Raw genomic sequence first — 15,088 nt, 5'->3', positions numbered from 1 at the left:
GAAGTTTCAGGTCATCGGAGGACTCTTGTACCTTGGGGACTCAGAGTGTCTTTGTGTCCTGTCCGTGCGCTTCCCTGGCCCGGTAAGTTCCATGGGTTCCCTGGGGATCCTGACAGTCATGGCAGGTCCTGGGCACCTGCCTTGTAGCTCCCTGTATGCACTTTTTCTCCAGAGGCTGTCTTGCTGCAGAGGGTGCCACTGGCTGGCAGCTCCAGTGGGTCTCTCCCAGCTCCTGGAGTCCTGCACCCCAGGTACTGTTGGCCCCTTCTCTTCTGCAGCCCTTGTGGGCTTCAAACCCTGTTCTTCTGGACTGGAAAGAACCAGGCCAAGAAGCTGCTCACTTAGCTTTGCCCCAGTCAGGCTCACAGGGACTCTACTCCCAAAGATCTAAGCGCCCCATAAGCTGTGGCCAGGCAAGAAGTGGGGATGATGCTTAAATTGTTGGGTTCTGACCTGTGTTGTTCTGTTACAATGTCCTCTTTTATCTCAATCTCCCCCCTTTGTAAAATCAATCTATTTTTTTCTTATTTTTTGCAATTAAGGGGAAACTGAATTAAAAAATAGCGGGATACATTATAGTAACTTTTTTGTTTTCCTATTAACCTGATATGCAGCCCCAGTATTGCTCTCCCCATCTTGTTCTGTCTGATTTTACTATATTCTATTTTGTTTGATAGTATCAAGTTTGAGGGTATAGGCAACCACTTTGAAGGCAATAAAATTTATTATGATGCCCATTATGGTTTACTATTATCTTTTTTGAAGTCCCATAAGGTCTCCAGTGTAGGTTTTATTGGTCTTGTTCTGTACTGTTTTGATCAATTCTATTATGCCTGATGATATAGGCAACTCTTTTTAAAAATATCAAGAGGTACAAAGAGATCACCTGGTATTCTATTTTTGCATCATGTACTATGCCCATCCTTCTGTTCTAACTGACTCTGTTTTGTTTAGTCATGTTTGGTTTTATTCTCTTCAAAAAAAAAGTAATAAGAACTGTGGGAGTAATAAAACCCAAAAAGTGTAATTGTTACTATAAAAAGGAGAGGAAAGGAAGATGGTCTAAGGGATATAACTACATGGATGTTTGAGTGTGTAGGATGGAAAACCATATTACTGAGCTTTTGTTGGATCATCGAATGGAACTGTCTGCAGTCTCACTGTATGAATGCCCACTTTACATGCTTTAATTTTATAATTTGGACAACTATTTCTAAGATGACAATATGTAACCTATTAACTCATGATTTCTTACCATTTTTTTTGTAATTCTGTATTACTTGTACCTTTATACTGTTTTTTTTTCTTTAAATAAAAAAAGCAAAAAAAAAAAAAAAAAAAGATAAAGTTTCCACTCTATGAGCATGCACTGTCTACCCAGTTTTTTAAATCTTTGTGATTTTTCACTATCCGTCTTCCACTTCTTTTGGTAAATTTATTAACAAGTGTTTTATTCTTTCTAGTAGTATTATATTTGTAATTTTTTTCCTTAATTGAATTTATGAACTGTTTATTTGAATTATATAGAAATAAAATATTTGTATGATAATCTTTTTTCCTGAAATCTTGAGAACATACTTATTAGTTCAATTAGGATTTGAGGGGTTAATTTTTGTAATGTTCCTTGGAGCATTTAATATTTTAAAATATAATGAAATCATTTATATGGTAGAACTTGAATTTACCAAAAGTACCTTTATGATCTTTAGTAATTAGTACATTTTTAACATATTGATTATCTTCATCCTGAGGAACTGGAGGATGTACATATACCATCTTTATCATTTTTCCTTCTCTTTCCCTCCCCTCCCCTGTCTATCCCCATCCCTAGGTCTCTTTCCCTTCTCCACGAAGTTTCTGTCTCTGTTCCTATCCTCTATCTCTTACTTTGTTCTTTGAACTATTTATACTTTGGATTTCTCATGTAAGAGAAACCATGTGATATTTAATCTTTGGTGTCTGATTTTTTTCACTTAGCATTAGAGTCTTGAGGTGCATCTATTTTCTTTCAAACGACTCAAGGTATCTTTCTGAGGGTCTGAATCATACTCCACTGTGTATATGTACATTGTGCATACATATGGCCAGATGGTGGTATAAGGAAGCCACCCTTCACAGTGGCTGGGGCAGTGTTCACTGAGACCAGCAGAGTTTCTCGGTAAGGATGAAATTGGGTGTGAAGTACACATAAGTTTTTCAAGGACCCCTCTTGATTTTAATCCTACTTTTGCTCTTTCAGTTAATAATCACCAAAGCAGTACCCTGGCACAGGGGAGATGGGCAGCTCCTGTGGTGCTGCAGCCTGCAAGTCACCCACTGTTTGTAAGTAACCCCTGATAAACTCAGTTACTCACCCAGCTGGACTGGTTTGCATTTTAATTAGTTTCTGACCCCCGACCTGCTTTTGAGGCAGATTATTCAGCTGCATTTTAAATAGTGACAGAAAGCAAATGCAATGCAATGATATACATTTTTGTATTTTGATTTCCTAGTCTACAACTTTACTAAATTTACTTACTATTACTAACAATTTTTTGGTGGAGTGTGTAGGGTCATGTATAGAAAAGATCATGTTGTCTGCAAACAATGACAGTTTACTTTCTTCTTTTCTTGCTATGTGCCTTTTGTTTATTTCTCTGCGCCCTAAATCTTTGGCCTGGTCTCTGTTGATTAGAAGCAGCAAGAGGGGGAAACTACCTTTTGGCAAATTTTATAGGAAAGGGTCTCAGATTTTCCCTCTTCAATGTGATATTGGTTGTGAGTTTATTCCACACAGCATATTGCTTTGTGGTGTATTCTATCTGTAGCTACTTGGTTGAGAAACAGTTTTTTCTTTTCTTTTTCTCTCTCTCTTTTTTTTTCTTTTTCTCTTTGTGGTGCTGGGGCTCAAAGGAGGGTCTTGTGCATGTCAGGCAAGCCCTCTAGCACTGAGAGGTACACCACAGCCCTGGTGAGACTTTTATCATGAAGTAATGCTGAATTTTCTTAACGTTTTTTTTTTCCATTTGTTGAAGTGATGAGTTTGTTCTTCATTTGGTTATTGGAAAATAATGTGTGTATTTACTTGTGAATATTAAAATTTCCTTGTTTCTCTGGATGAATTCACTGGATTGTACGGAGTGATACTTTTCATATGTCATTGAGTTTGGCTTGCTATTATTTTGGTGACTATTTATGTTCTTCAGGGATAATGACCTACAGTTTTCTTTTTTCTTCCTTCCTTCTTGGTTTTCATGGTTTTAGAATCAGGTTAATGCTCGCCTTTACAATGAATTTGGAAGTATTTCTTATTCTTCTAATTGTAGGGATAGTTGAAAAACATTTTACTATTTCTTAAATGATTGGTAGAATTCAGAAGTCATCAACAAATTCTGAGCTGCTTAAAATTGGAGATTCCTTACTGCGTAGTCTTCTTCTTCATAATTGGTTCATTCATATTTTCCTTTTCTTCCTGGTTCTGTTCTAGGGTTATGTGTCCAAGAATCCATTTTCTTCCACCAGACTAGGATCCAACCAAAGATATTGCATTAAATTATGAAGTTAGAGCTGACATTTTTGAAGCAAGGAATTAGCTGGATGTCTCAAGATTCTTAATTGTGTGGATAAGTTCATTTTTTAAACTTTGTTCAGTGAAGTTCTCTTTATCTGTTAGATAGTGTGTGTGTGTGTGTGTGTGTGTGTGTGTGTGTGTGTGTGTGGTGTGTTTATTACTTGGGCTAACTGAGAGGTGCATCTTTGATGATTGCCCATCCTACTGAAGAGGCAGTGTAGCAGTTTTTTCTCCTTAGGAAATCCTGGCATGTTTGTGCTTTTTCAAGTGAACAAGGACAGCATGGATGAGCCCCCAAATCCCAGACATCTACTTGTACTTAAGCACTATGCGCTCAGTAGATTTTAATACTTAGTATTAGAAAATTACGTGAATAAACTTTGATACCCTTTAGAAGAGAATCTTATTTATTTTTAAATGATTCTATTCCATTAGTATGTTATTGAAGTATACACCGATTATATTCATAACGAGGAGAGTTGGTACATGTACATAACACATCCTAATACTTTTTCTTTCCCCTAGGAGTGGAAGCATTTCAAGCAAATTCTAGTATTTTGCGATTAATAAGGATTCTGAAAAGTTTTTGTACCCTTTATCCTGTTAACTTTGAGTTATCTAGCAGTACTCTTTATAATCACTGATCTTTTTAAAACATCTGTGCTTAGTCTATGAACTTCAATTTGTAGTTTCCTAATCGTGTCATCTAAATTTGATTATTATATCTAACCACACAACTAGCTAAAGTATGTAGCATGTAAAGAAAGTTTCACATATATCTATCCATTTATATGTGTATAGATAATGCCTTCAGCTGAAGCTGCTTTATTGTGTGTTGATAGCTAAGCCTCTAGAATACTTATGTGCTTGGTTCATAAATTATTGCAAAATGTTTAGTATTCTATTTATATTTTTGGTGTCAGTTTGCTATGGGGGTGCACATGGGGAGGCCGAGCCTGGAACACTGCAGATTGGGGCCCAGCCTGGGCAACTTAAACAAGCACTTTGAAGGAAGGGCCTGTGTATAGACATAGCTCAGTGTGTGTTGTGAGGGCACTGGCAGCCCCCACTATTTGCTTTCTTTTCTTTGTGCTTTTCTCTTTGAACTCCCAACCTAACTCTAGTTTTGGAAACTTCACTTTTTTAGAGCCTGTGGGGTACAATTTCGCGTCCAGGACCCAGAGGAGGAAATCAGACTTCCAGGCTGCCTCTTTGGGTCCTGTGGGCACAGGGAAGACAGAGGGGTCGCCAGGGGGAGCCCTCAAAGCAGGGCTGTAAGGGGCGGCGCCACCTGCGGGTACTCCCCCTGAGCCTCACCAAAGTTGCAGAGTATCCCCTGACTCCGGGGTTGGGGACTCAGGGTTCAGCGGGTCCTCTCCGCGCTCTACCCAGCCGGGCACAGTTGCAGGGTTCCTGGGCGGGACTGGAGGTCGGCGCGGTCGCCTCCGTCCAGCGGCTCGGTGGCAGAACAGGAGGGCACCTGCCCACAGCTCCTGCCGCCCTCTCCCAGCTCCTCGGGTCGCAGCTCTGTCTGACCTTGGGTAGGTTTGTCTTCACAGCTTGTGCGAACCAAGAGTTGCTCTCTGTGGATTCGGAAGAACCGGAGCCGGGCTCGGGCTCGCAGGAGCTCGGAATGCCCTGGTGCCTCTTCACAGCCCGCGGGAGGGCCCAGTGGCCTTGGTGCTGCTGGCAGGAGCCCTGAACACCCAGGTTCTGCTCCCAAGATGCTCCTGCCTCAGGCTCCGGAGTGCTGGGATTACAGGAGTGCACCAGCACCCAGGCTTCTGAACATCTTAGTGGTAGGCTATGGCGAAGATGTTTGTGGTTCATCAAGTATGTCTGATCCCTCCTACTTCTCAGAACCCTGTAGTCAGGATTGGAAACAAAAGTGGTCTCATTTCCATCCTAGAGAAAGCATTTAAAGGTATTGCAGGATCTCTCTCTCTCTCTCTCTCTCTCTCTCTCTCTCTCTCTCTCTCTCTGTCTTTCACTGTGTGTGCTGTCTCCTCATGTTTTGCTCCCCCCCACACTGTGACCTAAAAGCAATGGGCTGCCTTCAGAATGGATTCAAACCAGATCTTGAAGATATTTTTTTGCTAGGATTCTGCCCTCTAACGCTGATGAATTTGCGGTACATTCTTTTTGAGAGTAAGAACTAAACTGTGATGTGCTACAGAAAAAAATTGTAGCTTTCCCCATGAGGGGTGAATCTAAGCTTTAAAGTGTGACATTAATTCAGTAATGGGGATGTGGCTGTCCAAGGCGGGAAGATGAGGGTAAGAAGTGCCCTCACTGATTCCAGAGTCCTGGTGCAAGTGGATCCTGTTGCAAGGTGTGATACATGTGTGGACTAGAAATCTGAACCACTGTCAGAGTCCTGTTATGTGTATGGACCGTGTGTTGTAGAGTGAGGCACAGTGTTCAAAGGATGGACACAGGCACCAGCTGGTCCAAATTCCCAAAATTTGTTTAGCAGTATTTGGGGCGAATGTTTTTTTGTTGCTGCAGCTTGTCTTGTGCATTGCAGACTATTTGGGGCCTCAAACAGGATCCAATTGACATGATAGCACACCCCTACCCAGTAGGGGCATGAAAAATTGCCTCCAAATATTGTCAAGTGTCCCACTCATGGGGAGAGCTCTTCCTATTTGAGGAGTTTGTAGAGATGAACGCAGTTGACTTGATATGAATCCTGGAAAGGTACGTGAATCAGTGTTTCATGATCAGTTAAGAGATCTCCAAGGCAGACATTTATCAGGCACCACAATTAACTCCTTCTGTTATATATGCAGAGGAATTTTTTAACTTGGAAATCAAACTCATTGCTTTCACTTGCCAGGCAGGTGCTGTGCCTCAGAGCTGAATCCCTGGCCCTAGAGCAAATAATTCTTACCTGATTGAATCATCTCATGTTTGTGATGTTAGACTAGTCTGAGAATATTAGATAGTTCTGCTGACACAGCTTGAGAGAAGATGGTGAAGTCTAGATCAGCAGTGGGCATTCACACAGGAAGTTGCTCACTGGCCATACCAAGGTCGTATGATGGTGATCTGGAGGGGATGTTAACAGAGTTTTATTCAGGATACTCAAGTCATATAGTAATGTGAAGAAGTAGCAGTGAATATGAAGATGATTAACTACACACTAGTGAGTACATGCTGAGAGGACAAGAGAGCTCTAGGAATTGGTAGGTAACCTATAAGGGAACAGACTCTGTCTCCAAGGTTGAAGGAGAATACTCAGGAGGAGTAAGTCTGGAAGAGCTCCATGCTCAGGCCTTGGGATCAGTCTTTCTAGGAGAGATGACAGCCTGGGCCTCTGAGTGAGAAACAAAGGTAACTAGGGTGCTTTATCAGCTGAACTCAGTAGGAAAAGCTCAGTAGCTGTTTGTAGAATCTAGGAAATTCCTCATGACAAGATATCAGGAATAAAAATCCTTAATAGGGTCTAAAAGTGCAGGAAGGAGCGTGTTTGTGAGGCAAGACTTGGGGAGCATGTTCCCACCTTCCCCCATGGCTGGCTGGTAGTCATTTCGGCTGACAAAGCGCTGGCCAGGAGGAAAGTGTTCACAAGAAAGAGCAGCCTCATTGATAGGCCAGGGAAGGGCAGGTCTGGAGCTGAGAGTAGCACACTGGTACATGGTAAGTGATCTCTGTGAGCACAGCAGGGCTCTGGGTTTTCCCCTCCCCCATCAAGTTTTTCTTCATTTAGGGAAGTCACTGAGTGTTTCATGAGGATGCTTCGAAGATTAAGATGGTAAACATGAACTGAGCACTTTCGGTAAATAACACACATTCCTCATTGCTTTACACACATTAAACCTGGTAACTCAGAGTACTCAAGTGTTACCCAGCTGTCATCTCCTGCTGATATTCCTTGACTGGTTCGCCCACACACACCTCTTTCTACAGGCATCTAACTTGCCCCACAGTATAAAATAGAAACATGGGTCCATTTTTCCAGGTGAGAGTCCTGATAGTTTATCCTCAGAGGAATGCATTCCTAGGCATTCATAGGAAGTATGATGATAAGATGGAAAACACAAACTGCATTTTATTTTTTCAGAGCTTTCCTCAAGAGATGCTGAGCCCTGGCTTTTTCCCATGGAGCTGTTCCCTTCTCAGTTTCTGGGGGAATCCTTCTCCCCAAAGTGCAACTGGTAAGACTTGTATGAAATTCATGTACGATAGGACTAGAGGTGCAGCCCAGGTGGTAGACATGAATGAATGGGGTGTATCTCTGGAGGGTGTATTTTGTCTCCAGCCTCTCCACCTCTCTTTGACTGTTTCACCCTCCCTGTTCCTTTCAACATCTATTAAGCCTCTACCTGGTCCACACTCTGCCTCTTCCCGTGAAGGAAAAAGCACAATTCTCACACTGATTTCATCTTATAGCCAGAACAGGAATCTTCCAATATGTTGTCTACAGGCTTAGGAACCAAGAAAGCCAGTGGTATAATCCTGTCTGCTGGCAAAATCTTGAGACTTGGGGGCAAGGTTGTAAGTTATGGTCTGACTTGGGAAGTCTTGGGTAGAGAACATTCAAAATCTGTCTTGGTTATTTTTGTCTCTCATTGTTGATACCTGAGGCCCAAAGTTAGGGAAGGAAAGGTTTATTTCTTCAATTTTGGAGGTTTCAGTGCATACTCAGGTGGCTCCAATTGACAGGGTGGTATTGTGGGCCATGACAAACAGCAAACAGGAGCTGGTGAGAGAGAAGACATGTCTTCTCCCGCCATTAAACTTTATGTTGGCTCCACGCCTGAGCAGGTGTGGTACTCACAGCACCAAATGGAGTGCTGGGCAAGGAACCAATCACACAGGCTTTATTCAGCTGTGTCCATGCTTGCATGAGATCTGGGGTGTGAGAACTGACACAAACCATGACAATGTGAAGGGGAGGAATGCAAATGCATGGGTGTGGTGAAGCAGAATGAATTCCCCTCTGCTCTACTTTGCTTGTGATTTCTCTGTGCATGCTGGTTTCTCTACACTGTGGAGAGCAGTCTTTCGGTCTGGTAATTTGAATGAGATCTTTCAGGAAACTTTTCCAAAACTTACCTAGAAATACTGTATTTTTACCTATCAGGCATTCAGGTAGTCACATGAAATTATGCACACAGATCATAAAATACAATTCCAGACTAATTGAGATATTTGTTTCAAAATAAAGATCTTTATTTAAATGTCAGAAGAGAATATGTTGTTGGAAAGACAATTAAATAATTTTTTTTATTTTAAAGAGGAAAAAATAAAATAAAATAAAATGCATGAAAAACAAGAAACCAAAGAGACAAACAATGATAATAAAAAACCCAGCATTAACAATATAAGCTTTCAAAATACGTGGTAGGAACTTAACAAAGGCTGTTATTTTTCACTGTTGTCTTCAAAAGTGTTACTCAGATTCCCCGAGACAGACGTGCAAAATTGATCTAATGCCATGAATGTTAACTGTTTTGTTCCTAGAACTGATAGAATAATACAATCATCTTAGCTACGTTAAGGGTTTATATAGAAATTGACATCATTTTTCTTTTCCCTTCCTTCTTTCCTCCTTTTCCCTGTCCCAGTTATTTTTCCCCTTTGAGCAGTTTCTTATCCGTTCACAATATTTATTGAAGAGTTTGGATCTTATTTATTCTTCCACTTTCTTACATCAGGGAGACAGCATGGATTTTACATATGTGAGTTGGTTTATTTTACTAACAAGTATAATCTGAAAAGCCTATAAAAGCCTCAATGTGATCCTTCTTTATAGCTGGGTAGTACTCTATTACATAAAAATACCACATCCTTTTTATCCATCCCTCAGTTGATGAGCATTTGGGTTGTTTCCAAAATGTGGCTATTACAAATTGTGCTGCTATAAACATGGGTGCACATATATCACTGTGGTATGATGTTTTCAGTTCTTTTGGGAATATGCCCAGAAGTGGGATAGCTGGAACAAATGGGACTTCCAATCCCAGTTTTGTTAGGAATCTCCACACTGATTTCCACAGTGGCTGTACCAGTCTACACTGCCACTAGCAGTACAGAAGAAATCTTTTTCCTCACAGCTTCTCCAGCATTTGTTATTGGTTGTTTCTTAATCCTGGGCATTCTTTCTGGGTTGAGATGGATCCTCAATGATTGTTTTAACTGAATTTCTCCAACGACCAATGATTGTAAACATGTTTTCTTTTTTTTTTTCTGGTAGATGAAACTCAGGACCTCGTACTTGCCAGGCAAACACTTATGCGGCTGAGCTAAACCGCAGCCTTGAACATTTTATCATATAACGTAATTTAGTTTTTTTTTAAAAAGAGAAAAATCACACATGAGAGTAGCACTGGGACCAAGCAGCTCGGTAGGGCGGCCATTAAAGTGGATTCAGATCCTGCTGGGGTGGTGGGTGGTGCTGGGATAGAAACAGGAGAGAATCAGCATTTGTCAGGACCCCATATCTGAGGAGATGCCCCCTCAGCTCCAGCTACCTCAGCCCACCCAGCCATGCAGACAGCTTCTACCCCTGTGCTATGTGGCAGCCACTGTGACAGGTCCTGAGGAGGGTAAAGAAAGAGAAGGAGGTCGTTGGAGTTAGTGACATATTTAGGCAAGCAGCCAGGGTCACAATGTAACCCATCCTAGCTGGTGACAGAAGAGGAAGTGATTCCTGATCAGAGTGGTAGGGAATGGTCTCAGGAGCTCACCTGTGAGGTGGTTTTGAAAGAGAAAGAGGCCAGGTGAGATGAGAGAAGAATGATGCCAAGGGAATCCTGGAGAGAGAATGGTGTCCTCAGTGTGGAGGTCAGCAAGAAACCCATGGTGAATGCATCAAAGCTATGTGCAGTGCGCAGGCGATGTTAGGAGATGAGAAGGGAAAAGATGGGAAGAATACACATGGCACCATTTCCCAGGGAGCAATCATTCCTGATCATTCTAGATGAAAAATTTACACACACACAGGTACACACACACAGGAACACAAGCAGACACACATAGGCACATGGGAGCATCTTATCTGAAGGGAGCAACACCTTCCTCATGTTCTTCCCAGTTACCTGTGGTCTCAAGATTTTCCTCTGAATGCTCCAGGAATTCCTTTAACCGACTTCCACAGTCGACCAGTGATGTCCTGTATAACAACTCACTCAGCTCCATGTCATTCTTCAACTTCTCCTTCATGGAGCTGAATCCAGAAAGGAGGTCTTCCCATGTTTTATTGTTTGAGTGAAAATGGAGAAAAAATTTTCCATTGCATCCAAAGTCCCAGAATCCGAGGATGTTTCCATCAGCTTTCTGGAGACAGGTCATCCTGACCATGAAGAAATGGGGATCTGCCCCAGGGAAAGAGATTAACCTCCCTTCTTGAGAAATCCTTGGCCCCCACCCAATACCCACCTCATGTGATCTACTAATCTTCCCGTGTTCTTCCTCCACATCCAACCTTGATGAGACCAACCTCCAGTTGTTTTCTTTAACCCAAGGAATATGGTAAATATCCCCAAAGCCCTAGCACCTCTCTCATTGTCTTGGAGTATTCCAACTTACCTGTGGATGCAAAGTCCTCTAGTTTAATGTCCCACAACAGCTTTCTAAACTCTGTGGCCAAATCCTCCAGTGTTTTTAACTGGTCATTCCAGGACTTGGTGCTATTCAGCTTCCCTCCAAGGACACCCATTGATGTGTTGGCCTTGGCACCAACACAGTCATAGGAAAGAAAGATCTTCTGATCCAGCTGACCTTGGATTTTGCACTGCTGCTGTCCAGGCAGGGACTTAGGAGTGGTGATGAATTCATAGAAAAGAGAGTGAGTGCCTGTTAGGGAAAAGCATAAGGAAAGATTAGAGGTGAGCAAGGAATGCACCAATCTGTCATCTAATAATATCTGAGGGGAAGAGACTCTCTCTGAAGGGCTGAGCTGGCAGAAGGCCCACTGCTCCTTCCCACACTGTGCTGTCCTCCACCAGTAGAAAGCTGGTATTGTATCCTTGCTTGAGGAGGAAAGGACATTCCCTGGTGGCAGCTGCATGTCCCAGAAGAAGGTTTGCATTCCCTGTGCCCATGGGACTGATACTCCCATTCATGACCACTTGACCTGGTGGGACGAAAGACCCAGAGGGCAGAGGGGCTTCAGAAGCAACCCAGGTGGGCTTCAGGGAGATGGGGATTATATGGAGCTGCACTGAATTTTGGGGTGAGAGTGGGAGTCAGGAGTGACACAGAGGTTCAGTTTATGATTATGGTTCATGGGGTTTCCATGGACTGCTGTGAGGGGGCATCACTGTGGTAGGAGAGAGGCTTCTGTTAGCTTGGGAAGCTGTAACCTGTGCTGCATGCCACAGAAACAATAAAACATGTTATGTACTAGCAGCTATTCCCCATGCTGAATGGAATAAAAATAAAAATTAGAAAAAGAAAACTAGAATATCCAGGAAATGCATCAGAGGAAAGATCAGTAAGTTCAGAGTGGATGTAACATGAACACCAGAAAAATGTCCTGTGCACTCTTCTTCATAGGAAGTCAGGAGGACACTTATATGTCAAGTAGACAAATAATGTTGAGCAAAGAAAAAAAAAAACAACACCAAACCAACATCAGCATAGTGAGACAGAGATGACCATTAGAGAGTAGAAAATTAGTGCGATAAGTGATTCATCAGCAAGAAAACCCAGGAAGTGATAAAGTCTGATTCCAGTTCACTGACACGCCCTCTACAGCTTCACACTAAAGCTGGCACTCAGAGAGAGCTGTGTGGCCTGCGAAGCTGAAAGGACTTGAGAGAAAAGTGATGGATTCCTGTCTAATTAATAACCCTCTTCCTGTGCTCTCCTCCCAAAAGGAAGGCCAGGGGTCTGGGCTCAAAGGCAGAAGTCTCTAGATGCCCCTGCCTACACCCCTGCCAGTGTCCTCCTGGGCACAGAGTGCCCATACCTGCTGCCTTCGTGTAGGGAGCCTGAAGGCTGGACATTGAGCACAGATGCAGGGCTGGCTGGGGCATGGCTGTTGGGTGACTAAGCCATGTAAAGAATCTGCTTCAGCCCAGTGAACACGGAGCCCCAAGACAATCTGTAAACCCAGTTGCTAGGACAAGGGGGTGTCAGGTAATGTTAAGTTGCTAAATGTGTAAATAAGTCTCCTACAGTGAGGGGGCAGTTCCTTTCCTCCCATCCAGAGTTAGGGCTCCACCTGACCCCAACCTTCCCCTCCTCTGTGTTTTGTAGTCCCCTGTGGTCCTTCCCTAGGGAAATCACAAGAGCTCCTCTGGTCTCAACACTTTAGATCCTGTCTGGGAGAAGGGATGTGTTGCTGGACTGTGTCCTCAGGCAGAGGGAGACCTGAGGTACCTGGAGCCTGGGCACGTGGGCAGGGCGCACCAGGGCAGTGGGTGACTCAGGAGGGAAGTGGGTGGTGGACTGGGCTGGTGATTCCGTGGGGGCGCCTGGCCTGTGATCTGCTGGCAAAGATTGTGGAGAACTATGGATGGAGAGAGTCTGTCACAGACAGGAGGTGGCCTGGGCTCCCTGAAGCCTTCTGGGTTAGCTTCCCATCCCGGAATAGAGGCTGCACTTTCCAGGAGTTTAGATCTCTGACTGGCAGCCCGCTGGTCACTGGACTGACAGCCTCCTCTTAGGCTTTGCCCTGCAACCTCTCCATTCCCCTGCTTCCTGTGATTTCCACCCCTTCTGCGGCCCTGGTGTGGGGTGGGGAGCAGGGCTGAAGTGACCTGGTCCCCAGGAAAGGAATCTGTAGGTGGCGCAGCGCAGCGCGCAGTGACTCACCGGCACCTGCTGCCTGGAGAGGCTCTGACAGCTTCAGCAGCCCGGCCAGGACCGCGAGGAGGAAATCGGACATAGCGGCCCGGTCCATGGGTCCTGTGGGGACAAGGAAGGCAGAGGGGTCCCGAGGCGGAGCCCTCAAAGCAGCGCTGGGACCGCGGCGCCACCTGCGGACACTCCGCTTGCGGCGCCACCTGCGGACACTCCGCTTGGGCGCCACCTGCGGACACTCCGCTTGGGCGCCACCTGCGGACACTCCGCCCGCGCCTCCCCGAAGTTGCAGAGATCCGGGGACTCCGGGGTTGGGGAATCTGCCTTCCGCGGGTCCTCTCTGCGCTCCCCAGCCCCGCACGGTTTCAGGGTTCCTGGGCGCGGACCTGGCGGTCGGCGGGGTCGCCCCCGTCCAGCGGCTCGGTGGCGGCGGAGGGGAGCACCAGCCCGCCGCCCTCTCCCCGCCGCCCTCTCCCTGCTCCCCTGCTGTACCTTGGGCCGATTTCCGCGCTGCAGCCCTCGTGTGCTTCAAACTCTGTTCTTCTGGACTCAACACAACCAACGGAACAGCTGAACAAGGAGCTTCATAGGAGTCAGCCTCGCGCCTGCGCTCAACTCACCTAAGTGTGCGGCGTTAGAAAAAAAAAGTTCTTCCGCTAGTTTCCAGAGACTCATTCATTCGCGGCTTGGTTTCGCTTTGTGGTTGCGTAAGGGGCGGGCCTAGTTACTTGCTCTGAATTTCAGTGGCTAGATTTGATGTCTGCAGCTGGAATTCCTGGAAATTCTCCTGCCTAGGCCTCCGGAATGCTGGTATTATAGGCAGGGGGCACCGTGCATGCCAGGCATTTGGTTTTTGGCTTGTCTTGGGAGACAACCAGTTGTTGTCTTTGATATGAACATCAATATACTGAACAAGTCCTGATTTTTCTGTTTAACACTGCCCAATTTGAATAAGAGTCTGGCTGCAGTTTTAAAACAGTTATGTGCTTTTTATGCATTTCAAAGGTACACTCATGAAATGAAAAAAGAAATAACTGATAACTGTAGGTGCTGAACTTCACTTTCTGCTTAGCATAAATGAGTCATCAGACTTGTTTAGCAAGACAAGCTTAGTGCCACTCCTTCTTGGGCCCTTCTGTTTTAGTGTCTTCATGGTTGGACACTTTCTCTTTCCACTCCTTCTTGGGCCCTTCTGTTTTAGTGTCTTCATGGTTGGACACTTTCTCTTTTTCGTGGAAGACCTAAGTATTTGAGACCCCACAAGCAGTCTCCTTGGAAGCCAACGTGTTTGAAGAGTCCTAAGCTATCCTGTCAACAAATAATGATATTTCCAGTAGAAGAAAAGCACAGGAAACAATTTCTCAGTTATAAAATCCTTGGCCCAAGGCTGGAAATGCCAGTTGTGGGGGCTTCTAATGATGTCCACTTTCTGTTTTCTGCTTCTTTTGGACATTTCCATCTTCATTCAGTGTCCATGCAGGCCAGCATCTTATCACCAGGTCAATGCAATTGAAATAAATTCTTAGGCTGCCATGCCCGCCTGTGTGTCCATGTGGGAAATGGTCACCTATAGAGGTGAGAGGATACCGGGTTCTTGGTTCCTGGCTCTTGGTTTATGATCTGTTTTTACCCATTCAGAGACCTCCAGTGCTGGGAGGTGACCAGGGACCAGACACAGATCCCAATGAGCCACCTCTCATTGATTGTGACTCAGTTCTGTAGAGGCAGAGAAGATGGGTCCCCAAGAGTGCCCAGAAGAACTTTATCCCACAGCTGCCACAG

General features: G+C 44.5%; 1 protein-coding gene across 1 annotated transcript; it reads right to left on the bottom strand.

Annotated features, from left to right (window-relative positions):
* Positions 1–8,706: 8,706 nt before the first annotated feature.
* LOC134472100 (UL16-binding protein 1-like) lies at positions 8,707–13,962 on the bottom strand. The gene is made up of 5 exons (XM_063233014.1): positions 13,799–13,962; positions 13,319–13,411; positions 11,087–11,353; positions 10,597–10,872; positions 8,707–9,953 (listed from the first exon to the last, which is right to left on the bottom strand). Exons 2-5 carry the CDS (start codon positions 13,404–13,406, stop codon positions 9,841–9,843), a joined length of 744 nt encoding a protein of 247 aa, XP_063089084.1. The 5' UTR covers positions 13,407–13,411; positions 13,799–13,962; the 3' UTR covers positions 8,707–9,840.
* Between the last annotated feature and the right edge of the window lie 1,126 nt (positions 13,963–15,088).

The sequence above is a fragment of the Cavia porcellus genome, unplaced genomic scaffold, assembly GCF_034190915.1.
Source record: "Cavia porcellus strain 051 isolate PalLab524CR breed Dunkin Hartley unplaced genomic scaffold, mCavPor4.1 scaffold_22, whole genome shotgun sequence".
In the NCBI taxonomy this organism is placed as follows: Eukaryota; Metazoa; Chordata; class Mammalia; order Rodentia; family Caviidae; genus Cavia; species Cavia porcellus.
This window is presented reverse-complemented; position numbering and strand designations above follow the sequence as displayed.